The 19,856-nt window shown below is 36.0% G+C and overlaps 1 protein-coding gene across 1 annotated transcript in view; it reads right to left on the bottom strand.

The window, feature by feature from the left end:
- The window catches only part of CNTNAP2 (contactin associated protein 2), a 663,767-nt gene that overhangs the window by 410,641 nt on the left and 233,270 nt on the right, over nucleotides 1-19,856 (bottom strand). Inside the window, exon 2 of the mRNA XM_042886519.1 lies at nucleotides 5,089-5,199. Coding sequence (XP_042742453.1) covers nucleotides 5,089-5,199 — 111 coding nt within the window. The remainder of the gene's footprint in view (nucleotides 1-5,088; nucleotides 5,200-19,856) is intronic.

Raw genomic sequence — 19,856 nt, 5'->3', positions numbered from 1 at the left:
TGCATTAAAAAGAGCGTGGCCAGCAGGTCGAGGGAGGTGATCCTCCCCCTCTGCTCTGCCCTGGTAAGGCCTCATCTGGAGCACTGTGTCCAGTTCTGGGCTCCCAAGTACAAAACAGACAGGGATCTCTTGGAAAGAGTCCAGTGGAGGGCCACAAAGATGGTGAGGGGCCTGGAGCATCTCTCCTATGAGGAAAGGCTGAGTGAACTGGGTCTGTTCAGCCTTGACTGAGAGGGGACCTGATCCAGGTCTATAAATATCTAAGGTGTGGGGGGCAGAATGGCGTGGCCGGACTCTTTTCAGTGGTGAGTGGAGACAGGACAAGGGGAAACGGCTGGAAACTGCAGCACAGGAAGTTCTGCACAAATGTGCGCAAGAACTTCTTTAGGTGAAGTGATGGAGCACTGGAACAGGCTGCCCAGGGAGGTGGTGGAGTCTCCTTCTCTGGAGATATTCAAGACCTGCCTGGACACCTACTTGTGTGACCTGGTGTAGGGAACCTGCTTTGGCAGGGGGTTGGACTCGATGACCTCTGGAGGTCCCTTCCAACCCCTATGATTCTATGATTCTGTGATTCTGTAATTTCCATATATTTCAAGATTCACTATGACCTTCATATTTTCACTGTCTTCTGGGATTATTGTTGAAGTTCTTGTTGAGATTGCTCAGTTCCAGAGCTTCCAAATATATTTTATAATACTACATTATACTGCCATAATGTAGAAATTCTTCCCTAAGTTAAAATGATATGAGGTAGACTACGGGCAGCATTAATTCCTGTACCAGTGAGAATTTCAAGGTCCAATAGTTTGGGTATTGTTAGAAGGAAGATTGATAATGCATTATATCAAACTTGTGCTAAGCATCCTCATGATGTGATACAGTCCACTGATTCTACTGGTGGCAGGCTGTAAGATGGTAGACCTTATAAGCTTGACATTACACATGTACAAGTTTTAAATAGCTTTTTCATAAGCTCTAGAATGAGCTAATTGAAAACTCTCCTTTGTTTCCATTTTAGTTGAGAAGGTGGTAGCAATACAGAATAGTTTTGCAGAATAGGTAGGACAAAAATGAAAGGAACACAGAAACCCATTCTAATTTATTAACTAGATTTCAATTAAAATGTGTTACAGTGCAATCAGTAACTTAATGGCATATATAAATGCAAATGACTTCTGTTAGTCATTTTGAAAAAGAAAATGTATTTTGCAAAGGTAACATATTTCAAGTTACTCCTAATATTACATTGCATCTTTTAATGCACTGGGAATTCTAAGTTCGGTTTGCATAGATACAGGAAATAGTAACTGAAAAAATCATTCTATTAAGTATGTGCAAAATAAAAAAATAATAATAATAATAATTTTATCTAATATTCCAGGCTTTTGCTTGTAAGCCTCTAACAAGTCAAAAATCACAGTGCTCTTTCTTTCCTAAACCTACTTACACTATACAATTCGTCTCATCTTTCTAGTTTTCTCCTATGTTTTGCAACCTCTCAATTTTCAAAGGTTTTTTTTCTCCCTTTTCTGCAGACATAGCAGGGATAGCAGGAATTAATCAACCCTGCAATAATTTCAGTGTTATGTGTTCATAGGAAATTGTATTGCAGAGAAACTTACGTCCTTTGCTTACAAAGAGAAGAAAGCAGAAGAGTCTACAGTCTCTTTGGCCTTCTTGTTTTTTATTTCTTTACACAATAATAAAATGAGAGCATTTTTCACAGCTACCATAATTCAAAGCATTGAGAAGGTAGAATAAGCAAGGTCACCCATGGAAGGAACAGTTGGGATGTTGGGAGTCACATGTTTGCACACCTACTCTGTAATCTCAGGCTTCTAACTTTCTGATTGTGGAGATGTAGCAATTACATAAATCAAAGATTCACTAACATAGACTCTAGGGCTTCAAAATCATATACATTTTAAATACGAGTTTGCAAGAAATTGACAAACCTGCAAGTAATCACTGAAAACTTATTTATCAAATTGACAATTTCTTTAATAAAAGCTAACTGTTCTTTTGTCTGTTTACTTGTTTTAAATCAAGCCCATTTAATTAAATCAAGCTCTCTTTGCTTACACTAATGAGAAATGAGGATTAGAGTAGGAACAATAGGCAACATAGAGGATAGGAAGCTCAACAGATTAAGAGAACAGTTACCTTTTGTAAGCAATTTATATTTAGTTAGTCAATTCTGGACTTCCTCTTTATGAAGTGTGTGTAATAATTATTACATCAGTGGAGACTTACAGTGGAAACTAGAATGCTGTGAAAATATGAGAAACATCCTCACATACTAAAACAAAACACAGAATACCTTAAACGTATGTCCTTAAGTTTTCAGATCCGTGTTTACTATTCCATGAAATTTCAGTATTGTTTGCCTAGATCACTAGTTATAGGATTTGCGTAGAAAGTGATAACAAATATTAAGAGGATGTTTCTGTTTCTGAAACTCCTAAGAGCTGATGAAAATATTGAGCTCTTTGGTGTGCATCTTTCCATTTGCAATACTTATGGCAGAAACTACAATCCTCTTAATAACATGATGTGACTGTGCAGTCAATCAATGTCTCAGTGAATAGAATAAAATGTACTATCCAATCTACTGAAGTATTTTTCCAGTCTAGAGTAAAATGTCATGAAAATAGCAAAGAAATTTAAAATTGGAGAGTAGAATTTTCGGAAGTACATTTACTCAGAATAAGAGTTTGAGGCTCGAAGAGAGGAGAGCATTTTCCTTTTAATGACTTGAGCATAGTGTGGTTTAAACAGCATATTCAATTGGGGAACTTATTAGCTGATAATGACTCTTGGGAGAAAAAAAGTTAGTTTCATTAGTATTGTCTGTAATTCCATGATGCAAGAAAATAATTCAATATTAAATCTGAGCTATTTTCCATCATTTATAGAAGCAGAAGTATAAACACACTGAAGGTACAGTTCCCTTGTTAGACATAGTAATGAGTATTGTAGTAATTTTACTGGTACTAGCATAAGGAAAGTAAAATGTTCATATGGAAACTTCAGTTTTGAGAAGTACATACGCCAAACTTCGTCGTATTAGAAGATGGATAGCAACAGTCTAATTCAGTGAGTATTTAAACAAAGAGATGCAAGAAAAGTAAATAAAAACAAAAGTCTAGTAAACTAAAAGGAGAAATAATCATAAAATCAATGATACTCTTGCCCACATGGCATTATATGTACATATGTGTGTGTGTGTGTGTGTATATATATATATATATATATATATATAAGTTTTTCCAGTAGCGGTTTTTTTCTATTTTAGGAGAAGTAATAGAAACTAGACGAGCTTAGCTATGATCATGATACAGCAGGACTAAACATAAATGATAAGCATTGTTTTAAGATTAAACTTCTCCCTGGCTTCCTTCAACAGTAAGAAAGTGAAAACAAAAATTAAATGACGCAATAGCTATTAAAAATTCTGTTCAGACATATTGTAAGATAAAGAATTAGATTTGTTAAAAGACACATAATGAAGTCTTCTGAAGTAAACTAACTCTTGCCCTTTTCTTGAGACATCATATAATGTTAATCTATTTTCACTCATAAGACATCTAAATTTCCAAAGCAATAAAAGATGTCATGCACTAGCCTGCAGACCTAAAATTGAAGAAGCTGCTGATGCTACTCACAGGCCACGTGCTTTGCATGAATTCAGAGAAGGAACAGGACTAGAATTATTTTCCCTAACTTTGTCTTTGGCTTCTGTTTAAGTCACCTTGTTGTAATAGCAACTGGGGAAAGGGACTCATATGTGGAAGCGTGTAACAGTAACTTTTTATTCTCTTTTTGCCTCTTTGCCAAAAAATGTGAAGTTCCTGTAGTACTGGAAAAATCTGAACATCCGAAGATATTGCAAACGTGGGAAATAAGTTAAATCAGAAAAGCAAACCAGAACTCTTGTAGTTTTGCTCCATAGAGCTCCGTGTGTAAGTGATCATTTTTTCCACGCTGTCTCAAAACTTGCTGAGGAACACTGATGGAAACATCCTGGGCAAAGGTTGAGAAATCCTTTGCCTGAGGGACACAGGTGGACCAGTCCAGGCAAGTCCTGGTGAAAGTTGGCAAAATCTTTTGTCTGAAGATTTGCAGGACAAAGGCAACGAGCGATAGATAAACTGCTGCTTAATGGCCGCGAAGAAGTCTTTTTGTGTGGGCTTATCTTGAGGGAGATAGCATCATCTCGGGGTGTACTGCGCATCACTGACCCAAGTGCCCAGGAATGCCACAATACAGAAAAAGAAGGATAAAAAAGGGACCAACAACCTTGAACGTTAGGTGCCTGACATCAGAAGCCTCTCGAGGTGATGCCTGCATGCTGATGTACTCTCCAGGGGCCTGCTACTTGAGACCTGCCTCTTCCACCTGGACTTGCTCTATGCTCTACCTGCTTGCCACTCTGCTGCTGCCCCCCTGCGCTCTTGCTTCAGACCATCGGAATGGTATGCAATGAGACACTGCTAGGTCTTGGTGGTGACTATCCCTGCTTTATGCAATTCTTGATTCTTTCCTCACTTTCCTATTGCCCGCTTTCCCTTCCCCATCACTCTAACTCGTCATAGTCGCTGATCTCCCCTTCCCCATTTCCCTGATTGATTAAGATTTGTAATAAATGGTCAGACCAACATTTGAACTGTTGTTTCTTAATCTTACATCGGCTATACATATATCAAAGAACCTCCACTCACTCCTATTAATTGGAGTGAGACATCATGACTTCGCAAATGTTTCTTTACCTTATGAACATTTGTTTGTCCTTTCAGCTGAAGTCAATTATGCAACTGTACTATGTCACTTCATTAACTTTATAAATTAGACCCAAGCAACAAGTTTTTTAGTGTTTTTTTTTTTTTTTCTCTCTCTCTCTGTGGTGTAATTACTGTAACATGCAATGAAAAAGAAATTCATTCTGTTTATGAAAACAAGACAGCTAAAATTTTGTTGAAACAAACAGTACTATTAATGCTTTACAGAAAAGTATTTTCATATTAAAAAAAATCATGCATTGCTTTTTCTCAAAGATGTGAACGTAAAGTTGAGAGTGCACCTTACCTCCTCTCTTGTTTAACTTGGCATACCCGGGCACATAGCTGCTTGTCATTGATGATGAACTGCTGAAGGAGGAGTGGGGTAATGCTGAGACCAGGGGTTCATCACACTTTTCTGAAACACAGGAAAAAATATTTTTTTTTTATGCTAATACATATTCATACACGTTAAGGGGCAATGCACCCTTTATTTTTATTTTGTGTAGTAACACAACTGTGTCACCTGTGTATGTGCAGAACACATGTGGGGACATCCCACCATTTCAGTAAAAACTTGCTTAACCAGGCAGGTGGCTCAGAACCACATAGTTGTTCACTCACTCCACCTCTTTCTAGTGGGACAGAGGAGGGAATAAAATAAATGAAAAAAAAGTAGACCCCGTGGATTGTGATAAAACGATTTACTAAGATAGAGAAAGGGAAAACGGAAATAGTTTTCTAGCTCTCTCCCTCTCTCCCTCTCTCCCTCTCTCTCTCTCTCTCTCTCTCTCTCTCTCTATATATATATGTACATAAATGTATGTAACAAGTGATGCAGAAATAATTGCTTATCCCACAACATCCTCTCCCCCCCAAGTGGTGCCCAGCTAGCCCTCTGAGAAGCAAAAGAGAGCAAGATGAACTCCCACTCCTTTCAAAATCCCTTCTGCTTTATACCATGTGATACGGAATTTGCCTTTGACCAGTTTAAGTCAGCTATCTTAATTCTGTTTCTTCCCAACTCCTTGGGCCCTTTGCTGTGAATGGCCTTGAACCTATACGACACAGCTTTGAAGGCAGCTATAAGCACTGTTTTTCTCCTAGAACCAAAACATAAGATCATTTCAGACACTCTGAAGAAAACAATTAATCCCAGCTGAAATTAAGAAAAAGCACAAGAACAAAGAAGTAAAAATAAAGAGTTCAAGAAAGTTATGACAAAATTATCTAATGGTGATGCCTGCCATGGACAACCACTGTTTGTAAGGATATGTACTATAAACAACAACAAAAAAAACCATAATAATTCCTGTCTTTATATATCTAGAATGCTTTTGATGATATGCAAACATAATGCTTAAGAAAATTACCATGAAATCTTTGTGAGAAGTAGATAGGATACTTTCAGTTCTGAAATAAAAGTGCTGATAACCGCTTACCTTAATAGCGAAAAGAAATTAGGGCATGTGAATAAATGACTATGAATTATTGCACATTACAGATTTACTAAAAAAAGGAAAATAATCTTTTTCTTAATGTAATCTCTATAACTCACTTGAGAACTTCATTAATATTTTACTTAATATAAAGAAGATTAATGTATTATTTGCATCTAAGATGATAAAAACCCAAAATCGGAATGCTTGTTTTTCTTATAAAGAAAAAAAATTAAACCAAATCTCTTCCTGTGTTGTTTGAAATTATGCAAATTAGAATGGATAGAACTGGCTTTTGATTTTTCAAATATTTAGGTCAGATAAATTAAGTACTTCCCTTTATTCTAGTTCAATCATGAGTTACTTCAACAAACATGTGAAATTCCAAGGTTAATTTACTCATTTACATTTCTAATATGAGACATTACACAAGAAAAAACATAGCTTGCACCAGTCATCTTCATCATCTTCATTAATCTTTTTAAATATGCAGAATGCAATACAGGCTCTGCTACAAATGGAAACATCCTCAACTTATGCATCCAGAAAACACTACTCTTTCCTGATAGGCAGTATAATTAATACTCAACAGCATGTGATTTTGGTGCAATTATACAATTATGAAAAAAAAAAAATGAAAAAAACATAAGAAGTCTTAACTTCTGCAAGAAAAATAAAATTATGTATTAAGAAACAACACAGCAGCTGAAAAAACAAACAAAAAAAACCTCTCAAAACAGTAGAACTAATCAGAACTTATCAGAACTTCTTTTACTGATCTCAGAAACCATAAATAAAATCTTTTTTATTTTGATAGTGATTGTTACTACTGTTGATGAGGCCACAAAAAAGGAAATATGTAAACTTGTATGGAAATAGAAATAGCTTTTAAATCATCATTCACTGTACATTCTACCTTGTCTCTTTGATTCATTAATCTATCCCACTAGATTCAAAATAATGGTATAAATAAGCTTGATACAGACAAAAAATAAAAATGAAACTCCGTGAGGACTATAATTGCATTTGTCAGTTGTCAGTGTTGTCACAATTGTTACAGCCATGCATGTGTTTCATCACTGCATGTCGGCTTTAGAAGTATTGAATGTGGATGTCTCCTGTCTCTGTCTTAGTTTAATCAAAATGGCCAACAATGGGGGTAAAAAGAGTTGATACTTTCCTTCATCATTATCCAGAGCTACATTTGCATCCTATGACACCCTTTGAAGACCAACTAATAAACTAAAAAAATCAAATAAAAATACCTGACTTGTCAATGTTTAAAATACCATCCAAAGGCATCCACCGCATCTCTGGGCAGCCTGCTCCATTGCCTCACCGCCCTTGTTGTAAAAAAACCTTCTTCCTTAATATCCAATCTAAATCTCTCCTCTCTCAGTTTTAAACCATTTCCTATTGTCCTATCATCACAGACTCTGCTAAAGAGTCTGTTCCCTTCTTTCTAGAAGCCTCCCTTTGGATACTGAAAGGTTGCTATCAGGTCTCCCAGAGCCTTTTCTTCTTCACACGAACAGCCCCAGATCTCTCAGCCTGTCCTTACAGGGAAGATCCTCTATCCCTTGTATTGTTTTTGTGGACCTATTCTGGACATGCTCTAACAGGTCTGCATCTCTTCTGTACTGAGAACTCCACATCAGTACACAATACCCCAGGTGAGGTCTCACTAGGGCAGAGTAGATGGACAGAATCACCTCCCTTGACCTGCTGACCATGCTTTTTAAGATGCAGCCCAGGATGCAGTTGGCTTTCTGGGCTGCGAGAGCACACTGCTGGCTTGTGTTCATCTTGCCATTCACCAGTATCCTTAAGTATTTTTTTGCAGGGCTGTTCTCTATCCTTTCATTTGTATTGATAGTGGGGGTTGTCATGGCCCAGGTGCAACATCTTGTACTTGAATTTGTTGAACCTCATGAGATTCACATGGACCAAATGCTGAAGTTTGTCTCGATCTCTTTGAGTAGCATCCCGTCCCTTGGGTTTGTTGACTACACCACATAGGTTGGTATCATCTACAAACTTGCATTCAAGCCCACTGCTGATGTAATTGATGAAGATGTTAAAGAGCATACACTCCAGTACTGAATTATCTCCCTCTGCACATTGAGCCATTGATCACTACTCTGAGTACAATCTTGCAACCAGTTCCTCGTCCATCAAAGAGTCAATACCCATTAAGTGTGTATCCTTCCAATTTGGAGAGAAGAATGTTATGAGGAACCGTGTCAAAGACTTTACTGAAGTCTAATTAGATGACATCAGTGGCTCTTCCCTTATCCTAGTTGGGATAATGTTCTGACAACTTCTGTTTATGTATTCCTGGGACTTGGGATTGTTCAGCCTGGAAAAGAGAAGATCAAGAGGGGAATCTTATCAAATATTTAATTGTAATTAAGTGTCAAGAGATTGGGACCAGGCTTTTTTCACTGGTGCCCAGAACAAGGGGTAACCAGCCCAAATTGGAACACAGGATGCTTCTTCATCTGAATGTGAGAAAAACTGTTCTTTGCTTTGAGGATGACAGAGCACAGGGACAAGCTGCCCAGAGTGGTAGTAGGTTTTCCTTCTCCAGAGATATTAAAAATGCATTTCTGCAAGGCCTACTCTAGGGGATTGGACTAACTGATCTCTAGAGGTCTTTTCTAGCCTTTAAAATTCTGTGATTCCTGCTCTTGTTTGAGATATAATCTAGTGAATTAAACCCTGCAGCTTCTAGGTGCATTGATATTTCTGTTGGTTGTTATTAGAGACATGCTAATTCCCCTATGCATTTGTTCAGTTTCCAGAGATGTGCTACCCCATGACTGCTTTTCACAAGTGCTTGGTAGTCTATTCTTTTTCCTGAGCATGTTATGGGCAGATCACTCTTTGTATTCCAACTGGAGAAGTCAGATGTGTTTAGGGTAACAAACATTAGCACAAATTAAACTCAGAAGATCTGATTATCTCCTTTGTTCCCTAACAATGACATGTTAGGGATACATGTTTTAAAACAGGAGTCTCATGCATTACGAGTAAGGATTAGAAGTTCCTTTAAACATCTATTTTCCCTTGCACTTGACAGGAATTTTCATGTAATTAATGAGTTGTCTTTACTAATAACAGTTAAGATGTGTGTGTATGTGTGTTTGTAACTGAATGTGTTATGTAAAGGAGAAATGGTTAAGACTTTTCTCAGTCAGAAAGCTGTGGCTTTGTGTATTTCTTGACTGGGACATTTTTTAACATTACTTCAAACTGACTCACCTGTTTCACACTCAACTAGCAATTGAATATAGCTATTTTGGGCTCAGCACAATATTGCTGTGTTTACTCACCTTTTTGCAATAAAGTTGATCAGCTTCAAAAATTTTGAATTTTTTTTGTTTTTAAGAAAGTCATATATGGCATCATAATAATGTTTTAAGGATAGCATCCTAGAGGAACATTATGATAACTAATTATTATTTGATAGGGAATTGAGACTGAAGATTTTAAAAGAGGGGTGAATTTGTGGAGTTTAGTTTTTTTTAAAGGGCAGTTCCTCAGTGCACTGTGGACCATAGCAATAGGAAAGCCTACGATGTTTTATCAGAAGCATTCTTGATATGTTGCCATTTGTTGTTTTTCATGGATTCAATTCACAAATCCAAATGTTTTTTGCTTTTGAAAAAATTGTACATATCTTATTCTTTGCTAGATCTTCGGATGCAGCTTCAAACTATTAATAAAAAGTACCTGTGATAAGAAATGGGAGCAGTTTACATTTGTAAACATTTATGAACGTATTGTTCTTAGGCATTCTAACCCACCGCTAGATACTGATGTCAAAAACATTCAGATGAACTGCAGGTTGCCCTTTTCATTTTCTCAAACAGACCACTTTGATAAGATATATATCAACAACTTTACAGGTGATCCATTTATTGATCAGGATGCTAAACTTTTGAACAGACTTCAGTAAAGTGAAGAATTGGACCTCAGCAGAGTCAAAAGGTGGGCCCAAGTGAACCTAATGAGGTTCAACATAACAAAGTGCAAGTCAAAGTTATCCCAGATACACATACAGACTGGGAGAAGAAGAACTTGTAAATAGCCCTGTGGAGAAGGACCTTGGGGTTCTGGTGGATAAAAAACTGAACATGAGCCAGTCTGCTCTTGCAGCTTGGAAACCAATGATATTCTGGACTCCATCAGAAGAGGGATAGCCAGCCAGGGACAGGGAAGTGGCTGTTCCCCTCCACTCTGCCCTCAAGGGGCCTCATCTGGTCTGGTTTGGGGCCCTCAGTACAGAAAAGACGTGGAGCTGTTGGTGAGGGTCCAAGGAGGGCCACAAAGATAATCAGAGGTCTGAAACACTGCTGTGGTTCTGTGATTTTTGTTGTTGGTATTCCCTCCAGTTTTCTAACATCATTAAAACCTACAAGTGAGATTAAAGTGAGAGATTTAAACCCATCAGAAGAAAATAGTAAATCTTTTTAAATATCCATGTCACTTATTTTTTTCTAACCAAGGATAGTTAAATTCGGAACCAACAGCCAAAATCTGAATGCATGTTTTGTATTGCCAACTAATTTCTAATTCCATGAAATGCAGGAAGGACACAACATTTAGTTTAGATGCATTCAGAGTCTAGCTTTTAGTTCTACATATACTTGAGACTATACAGTATTATCTGGGGAAAATATGTATATTTTGCTTCTTATTGGTACTCAGTCTAAATTTTTAAGGAAGAAAAATAAGTTAAAGAGGTCTTATATATGTATACAATTTTTTTTGAAGGGGTGTTAAGTAAAAAAAGATGGCAAATAAGCATTCTGTAGGGGTATCTGTTTTTTTGGGTTGTAGTTTTAATTTATTTTTTTAATAGGGATTCATACAGTCCAAAAGTCACAATAGCAATTGATATTCCACAGAATACCTGAGCAAGTCATGGTGATAAATAAAGAGTCAGGAAAACACATTATTCAGTCATAGAAGGCCCCAATATCTCGTTTCAAAGAGTGCTACAGCCTCATCTTAGTTCTGAATTCTTGGTTGGATTTCTTTCCTTAGAGTACTTCTCCTATTGTGAGAAACAATGCCTTTCTGACAAAAGGATGTCAAAGGAGATGCACCAGAGACCAAGTATCTATTATTTATATAAAATGCATTGTAACTAAAATGTTGTGGATTATTTTTTGTTCTCCAAAAGCAAAGCCATGTATTTGTATTTTCCTGTACAAAGCAAAATAAGTAAACATTTCAAAATGAGCTACTTAACTGGGAAAACATTTCTGAGTGAGTTGTAAGATCTGCAGAATCTGCTTGTGATGAACAGTACTATGAATGCAGATCTTAACTGTAGTGCCATACAGGCAGAGACTGAACAGTGCCTACAGAAAGATGCTCCAGAACTCTTCATTCAGTCCTTGCATTGCCTCACAAATAATGCACCTGATTTTGAAAGGAATGGACTAACCCCATCCCCAGTGAAATGTAGTATGCTTTGTCTGTGATTGGTGCACTAGCGTAGCAAAGAAAGGAAAGCTTCTCACAAAAACAACGCAGATAAAAACATGAAGCAGGAAACTGAGTTCTGAACTTAATGGTGATCAAAACTGATTTTATAAGAGCTTAACCACATATTGGGCTAGAATACCATTGATCCCTTGTCTTCTCTTTGGAGATTGAAACTTTACCTTTTGGTTAAACAACCCCAACCAATTTTTCTTAAATAGCAACAGATACGTCTATAATACTCAAGTTCTCATATTTTCTTTTTGTGTGGTTAGAAAATCTTGTTCAGAAAAGCTCATTAAACAGAATAGCATATCTTGAAAAATAAGACGATCACAGCCCATTCCTTCCAATTTTAAGGATATCTAAAATAGTTTCAAAAAATACACTTTACTAGCCTTTCTGGATTAATGAGTTCCTATAATGTTTTAAGTGATGGATGACAGTAGTAAATATAAAAATATGCATCTATAGGACTTGGCAGCCGTTATAAGTGCAAATGCTCATATGGAGGCAGGACCTTGCAGGCAAGGAGTTTATTCTGAGCCATTAGCATGACACATGCTCTGTTGAGGATGCCCCTTCAGTAAGAAAGTGTGGGCATCTAGCAACCAGGTAACACCAGCCCACCACAAGCACCTAGCAGCCAGATGTGAACAAGCAGACTTTCATTGCTTCTCTGAGGAAACACACAGGTTTGCACCAATAATGCTGACTGAATGCAATGTAAAAATATTAAATTACTTTTCAAGTCTATTCAAGGGCATCTACAGAACACTAAATTTATTCATAAAATGAATTTGCTGTAATTAAATTGCTACACCAAGTTTTAATGCTGTCTTCAGAGTGATATTTGCCTCCTGAACATGACCCAGAGGTATGAAGGTGAGAATGGGCACTATGCTGAGTTCACACTCTATTCTACATTTCGAGCAGTAGCTTAGATTGTTCTCACTGATATATATGCATTATAACCCGTAATTTGCTTGCATCAAAGTACTATTAAGTATATTTAAATATGCTTATTCAATAGTGTGCTGGGAACATTAAACACACTGTATTCTCAATCACCATTAACACAGCAAGAACGATACTTTGCAATAAGAGTCTCAGACTTCTAGCACAGTTTATGCATTTTCATCCGACCTCAGATAACCTGCAAAATACCCCGAAGTCCTGCCCTTTAACAAATGAATTAATTGCATTACTAGTACCTAACCATAATTGGTCTGGATAAAGCTCCACAGAAATGTTAAAGTGAAAATTATTTAATTTTTAAAAAAATTCAATTACAAATGAATGAATTGCATCCAGACAGATTGAGGAAAACTTCTTACACTTCTTCTAAGATGATACTTCATGTAAAAGAGCACCTTTCAAACTTTTTTTTCCAACCCACTCACAAATTTTTAAATGATTAATGTAGACAAATCTAATTTAAAAAGTTTAATTAAGATTTTTTTTTTCCAGAAAATTGAAGTCAGAAGGTTGTGAAAACAAATAAGTAAATACAAAATGGGAAAAAAAAAAAAGAAACTGATGTGTCATGACCCTTTGATTTTCCTCAGTAAATTTGTATTAATATCTCTACAAAAAAAAAAAAAAAAACTTCCCACTTTTGTTCATGTCATTCTCTGTATGAATTTCATTAAGTCACTCTTAATTTCATTGACTAAGTTAACTCTTATGTTCAGTGTAGTTTACCAGGATGTGTAAAGAATTAATTTTCTCTTATAATTGAATGAACAAGACTACAAGAAAATAAAATATATGATTAGGTGATCTCATTAAACCAGAATGGTCAGCTTTATTCCCTTATGAAGAATGACTGTGTCCCATTCTGGGGCCCACAACACAAGGACATGGAGTTGTTGCGGGTCCAGAGGGGCGCCATGGACAGAAGGCTGGAGCACCTTACCTACAGGCACAGGCTCAGTGAGTTGGGTCTCTCCAGCTTGGAAAAGTCTACAGACATACCTTATATTGCCTTGTAGTACCAGAAGGGGGCCTTCAGAAAAGCTGGGGAGGGACATTTTATATGGGCATGCAATGACAGGACAAGGGGAAATGTCTTTAAACTGGAAGAGGGTAGATTTAGACCAGGTATTAAGAAATTCTTTACTGTGTTGGTGGTGAGACGTTGGAACAGGTTGTGAAGAATTTGCTTGATTTCTGTCACTGTAAATTTTAGATTTTAAACAAAGTATTCTTTTGATGAAAAGAAGCAGTGGGTTTGGGAAAAAAAATATCCTATGAAGAAATGTAAGAAATCTTTACTCTTTCAAGGAAATTAGCTCTACAGATATTAGGAAACTTTTTTTTATTTTTAATTCTTATTTGTCTGATATTTCCAAACAAGAGTGGGAAAATACAACCATTCTCCTCACTAAGTAGCAAAGGAATTATAATTAATTACAGTAATTAAATTACAGTTAATTAAATTTCACATTTACCATGTTTATTTTGTACCCTGTTTATTTTGAACAGTTTCAGCTAGCTTTAATTAAATACTGTAATACAGAAAGGTGTTAATGACACGATGCATTCATATTAACTAAAGGAATTAACTTTGCCCTGTTACTACATGTTACTAGCAGCTTTTCCTACCAAAGCTGCTGCTCAGTATTTAGTATTCTATACATTCATTGTTATTGTTGTCATCATATGAAATGCTAAATGCACCTGAAGATTCCTGCCAATTTTATCTTACTTTTGAAGTAACAACTCACTCTGCAACCCGCACTACATGGGTAATCTGACACACAGAAGGCAATCACAAACCTGATGGATCACATCACATTAATTAGAAAGTTAAAGAGTAAATGAAATGTCAAAGAGGCAAGTCTATTGATAGAAATTTAGCACAAATGCTAGAATACTAATTAATTAGTACACCTGCCAGTAAATACATTACATTACCTTTCCATATGGGTTTACTCCTTCCATCTTCATTTACTTTGGTTTTATGCTTCGTTTAATTTAACTCTTCCCTACATCCTCAAAGGCCAGGGAAGCCTGTTTTCTTATATTAGAGAATACTAGGCTTTAATCAGATGCTCGCAGACCTACGGGTTCAGGCCTTTACAGTGTCTTGTGTTTGCAAAAGTAAAAATAAAAATTAAAAAAAAAAAATCTATCAAACAGTTCATGTTTCAATTCCTCTTTCAAAGAAGTTGTTCTCATAATTAAATGTGAGCTTGTAGGTAAACAAGACAAATCAAAACAAAACAAAATCTAAACCTACAACCCTACATTGTATGCTATTAATAGAGCACACAAACAGAAATGAAACGTATGGATGCTATATTTAAACAGTAAATAGCTTTAAAATTGTTACAGTATTTTTTCAAAAAATAAAAAAAAAAAAAGGAGAATTTCTCAAGGTAATAATCACTTGGTATTTCATTGAAGACATACGGACACAGATTCTCCATAAAATTACATTTATAACAATATTTTCAACACGTCTCCAAGTTTCTTTCATAAATTCTATGACTAGATATCTGTTAAACGTGATCTTTCTGTGCAGCATTGTTGTCTCACCTAGCATAGGCAGATAAGTAAAGCTGTCCCAGCATTCAGAGTGAAAAGAAGAAAACCAGGCAGAGTTACTGTAAGAGTACTTTCAAATCAGTCACCACAGGACTAGAGAGCAGCCCCAGGAACAGGATTTATAGCAAAGTGTGAATTCCCTTTAATACACAATGATAACCAAGCAGAAGACACCAGGCTTTTGCCTTCAGTGTTACTTATAAGTAGAACCTGTGTCACAAAATCAGAAAATGTCAAATAATACTGCCCTAATAATTGTCTTAATTTCTAAATAATAAATCTCCTTAAGAATTGAAAATGTGTTTTATATTTTCCTAAGAAAAGATTTCTTTATTTCTAAGTCAAATATTGAGACTCAAATCAACCAAGAGCAGCACCAACCTAGCAGACCACAGTCACTGGGCATCCACCCCAGAGCACTGCTATTTTTATGGGAAACCAAGTTCCAAACACAAATCCTGTTCAGGACGAAGAATGATATCCTCTCAAACACTTTCTCTGTGCAATTGCTGTCACATCAGTTCTTCATTGTGGAAACGAAGATTTATATCTGGGAAAGAGAAGTTATCAGGAAACACTCAATGACATAATCCATATCTCACTAACTTCTGTTATCTCATTTTCTACTATATGCTTCTACTGTCAGAAACTTGCTCTTTTTTAAATCTTCTTTTCATATATGTGCTCTGAGCTTCTATTTTGATGCAAGTATATTACTAAGGTATGAAAGGTGAGTACTAAGGTACTATTACTAGGTATGAAAATTGCAATTTTACTTTTATTACAAACTCATCTGTCATCAAGGAAAGGTAAACAAGTACAATACACCAAAGTTACAGGTGCAAATGCAATCCAAATAATCTCTCTGTGCTACCAGCTGTCAGCATGGACCAGCAAGCAAGGACTATAAATGCATTTGTATGCCTCCTTCATCTAATGAGGCTTTATATAACCTGATAGATTGAATTATCTTTTCTTAAGTTTAATTTTAATATTATTCCTCTTTTGTTAATATCTTTTCCAAGTAATTTACCTTAGAGAGCATTTTTTCATTTCTTACTATGAAATGTGTTATCAAAGCTAAGAAATTCTCTATAGAAATTGATTATATATAATTCCAATAGTACTTGATTATTTTTTATTTTTTTGTCCAGACAAAGTGGTCTTAATAGTCTTTTCACAAATTCTTTTTATGAAGTCATCCTTTCTTCACTTTTTTTTTTTTGTAAAAAAAATAATAAAATTGTTGAAGGATAAAAGTCTCTATTAGCTGTATGGAACAAGTAATAACTTCAGAAAATGTACACCAATATGTACAAAAGAAACAACTCACTCATTAAATATTTTCACCGCAGCTCAGAGTGGCTGGAAAGCTGTGTAGCAGAAAATGATCTCAAGGTTTTAATCAACAGCTGTCTGAACATAAGCCAGAAGTGTGCCCAGGTGGCCAGAAGGTCAATGGCATGCTACTTGTATCAGAAAGAGTGTACCCTGCAGGACTAGGGAAGTGAGCATCAGCCTGTACGTGGCACTGATGAGACTACATCTCAAGCACAGTGTTCAATTTTGGGCCCCTCACTACAGGAGAGGCACTGGGGCTCTAGCACTTATCCAAAGAAAAGCAATGAAGCTGGTGATGTATCTGGAGCACAAGTCCTATTAGGAGTGGCTGAAGGAACTGGGATTGTCTAGTCTGAAGATGAGGCTCAGGGGAGACCTTATCACCCTACCAGGTACAGCTACCTGAAAGTATCTGTGGTGAGGTTGGCCTCTTTTAGCAGGTAACTAGTGCTTGGATGACAAGTAACAACCTCAAGTTGAAGCAGGGTTGGTTCAGTTAGGTTTTTAGAAAGAATTTATTCTCAGAAAGAGTGATTAAGCATTGGAACAGTCTAACTAGGAGCTGATGGAGTCATCATTCTTGGAGATGTTCAAGAAACATGTAGATGCAGCACTTATGGACATGATTTAGTGGGCCTGATGGAGATGGGATGGTGATAGGTCTAGATAGTCTTAAGAGGTCTTTTCCAACCATAATGATTCTATGATACCATGATTTCTAAGGTCTGAAAGGACACACATAATATGTACATGCTTATGGTTCATAGGAGACTTAGTATAGCACTCTCTTGTATATCTTCTACTAGTCCATTAGAAAAATCACATCAAAAATGCACGACTATAACTTGCAGAGCAAGTGTCTCAAAGGGACTATGGTTTGACTGCTATCAGACCATATTATCTATCAGACCATATTATATAATGTTCTTGCACTTACAATAGAGAGCCATCTTGTTGGCTGTCACTGAATATACTGTGTGACTGGTAAAACCAGTAGAGATCCAGCTACTGCTACAAATAATTACCACTGAACTGAAAACTCAGTTAAGTTATACTAATAGTAAAGAGCATCTCAAAATAAAACTATTGGAAAAATAAATAAAGACATTAGTGGCAGTGTTAAAAAAATGTTGCTAGGAGCAAAAAAATCCCTGATAGGATGATGAAGCTGATTTCTACTCAGCTGTCTTCTGCCCAACTGTCATTAGCCAGTCATTCTCCATCTTGTATTATTGTTGTGATTGTTGCTGCCCATCTGTAGAATTCTTACGTCTGTTTTTTCTTAGATGTATTTGCAGTTGAGTAGCAGTGAATTCTGTTCCTCTAACATATATGCAAAATCCAATTTTATGTCACTTTTGGATCTTAAAGCAATATTTTTCCTTATGTTGTCCTTGTTGACAGTCATAATGATGTATATTCCATAACATGTGTTACACGGGACATCCTTCAACTCAATTTTAGGATATCTGTCATAATAACCATTTATGGGGAAGTGCATTTACACAACTCCAAAGTATTTTACTGTTTCTTTCCTTTCTTCTAGCTGCTTTCCTAGGCTACCTATAAGAATACTTCATGAGTCCTTAAAGCTGTACTAAAATCTTCACTTAAAGAATATATTACTACTTATTTACAGGAAGACGAAAGAAATACTGCCATAAATGGAACAATTTTATTTTTATAATTTTTTCTTGACAAATAGTTTGGTTGATATAATCTTGCTTGCTGGGTGCTTTAAAATTATTTTAATACTTGCCACGGTATTTTTCTATGAACTGATGGTAAATTAACTAGGATAACATGATCTTCTTTCTCCTTTTTTCCTCTTCTATGTAGAAGTACCATTTTGGCCTTTTTCAAGATCTCTGCTAACAACTTCTGAAATGTAATTTTCAACATCTCTAGTGTTTCATCAGTCAGAATATCAAGTAATTTAAAAATCTCTTGCATTCTTCTCTAAGACTCCTACCTACTGCTTAGGATTATACTGAGAGTATATTTTTCCTCTTAACTAGATACTACTTGACTTCTTTAAATAAGGACTTTTCAGAAACCAGGTATTAAGGTGTTGAACTGAACTTCTGGAATCCTATATGGCACTTAATATTTGCATTTTCTCCTTGTTTCAAGCTGAGATCTATGAATAGGAAGCAACTAGAGTCAGTAGAAAGCCACAGAAGACCTATTAATTGCAATTTAATAATCATTTTATTGCAGGATTATCAGTCCCTGTGGATAGAAGTAGTTCTCACTGTATTCCAGTCTGCACTAGCTGTTAGTGGTCTCCTTCAAGAATTAGGTTTGTTCATACATAGCAAGAGAAGAACGTTCTGCTTTGTTTGTTTGATTGATTGATATTGACTGGGGCTTTCTGAGCTCTTCCTGTGAATAGGAAATTTAAATGATAATACAGGTGTTTTTCCTTTCCTAGAAAAAAAAGTTAATTTCATTTGGGCATAAAACACGCACATCAGTTGATTTGATTGCATCAGACATAGTTATGCTCTTTGTACAGTTTCTCTATCATTGCTTCATTCAAATAGCACATTTTATATAGCATTATTTATCATCATCATAGTACAGCATTTTCATTACATCAAAATCTAAGAATGGATATTTGTCTCAAAAGGATTAAGGTGGTCTAACCAGAAAGGTAGAATTGCAATCATATTAAGCTCTATACAGCAGCAACATAAAAAGTTTAATGTGGCATTAATGAAATATTTATTCTGTGTTTTAAAGTGTGAATAATTAATGATATACAGTATGCTTTTCAGAAGACAATAATCACTGAATTAAGAGGGGGAAGTAGGTGTATTTCCAGTTAGACTGGGAATGTAATGGGTTACACTGAAAATCTAATGGATGTTTCTGGTGATCTTATCTATGCATAAATCAGACAATTTTTAAAATCGCTTCTGATAAAACTTGCAAATGAAAGAAAACAACATGTATTGTACTAAAAAATGGTTTTCAAGGGGAAAAAAAAAGGATTTTCGTAGCCAAATGAAACACGATATCTGCAGCATGTTATACAGCATATATTAAAGCATTCCAAAGCCTTTTCCTCTACCACAATGTTCCTATAGGAGGAAGTATTATCCAAAAAGCAAGTTCAGCATTAGCATTCAGTAGTTGAAGTTAAAAGCTACCACAGTCCCTTGATACTGTAATCTGAGCAGGCAGATGTGTAGGTATAGTATATTTTAAATTAAGATTTTAGACATAACTACTGATTAACACT

This window comes from Lagopus leucura, unplaced genomic scaffold (genome assembly GCF_019238085.1).
Source record: "Lagopus leucura isolate 7727_CA_CO unplaced genomic scaffold, USGS_WTPT01 Super-Scaffold_100058, whole genome shotgun sequence".
In the NCBI taxonomy this organism is placed as follows: domain Eukaryota; kingdom Metazoa; phylum Chordata; class Aves; order Galliformes; family Phasianidae; genus Lagopus; species Lagopus leucura.
Note: the sequence above shows the minus strand (reverse complement) of the source record. Positions and strands in the feature narration are given on the sequence as shown.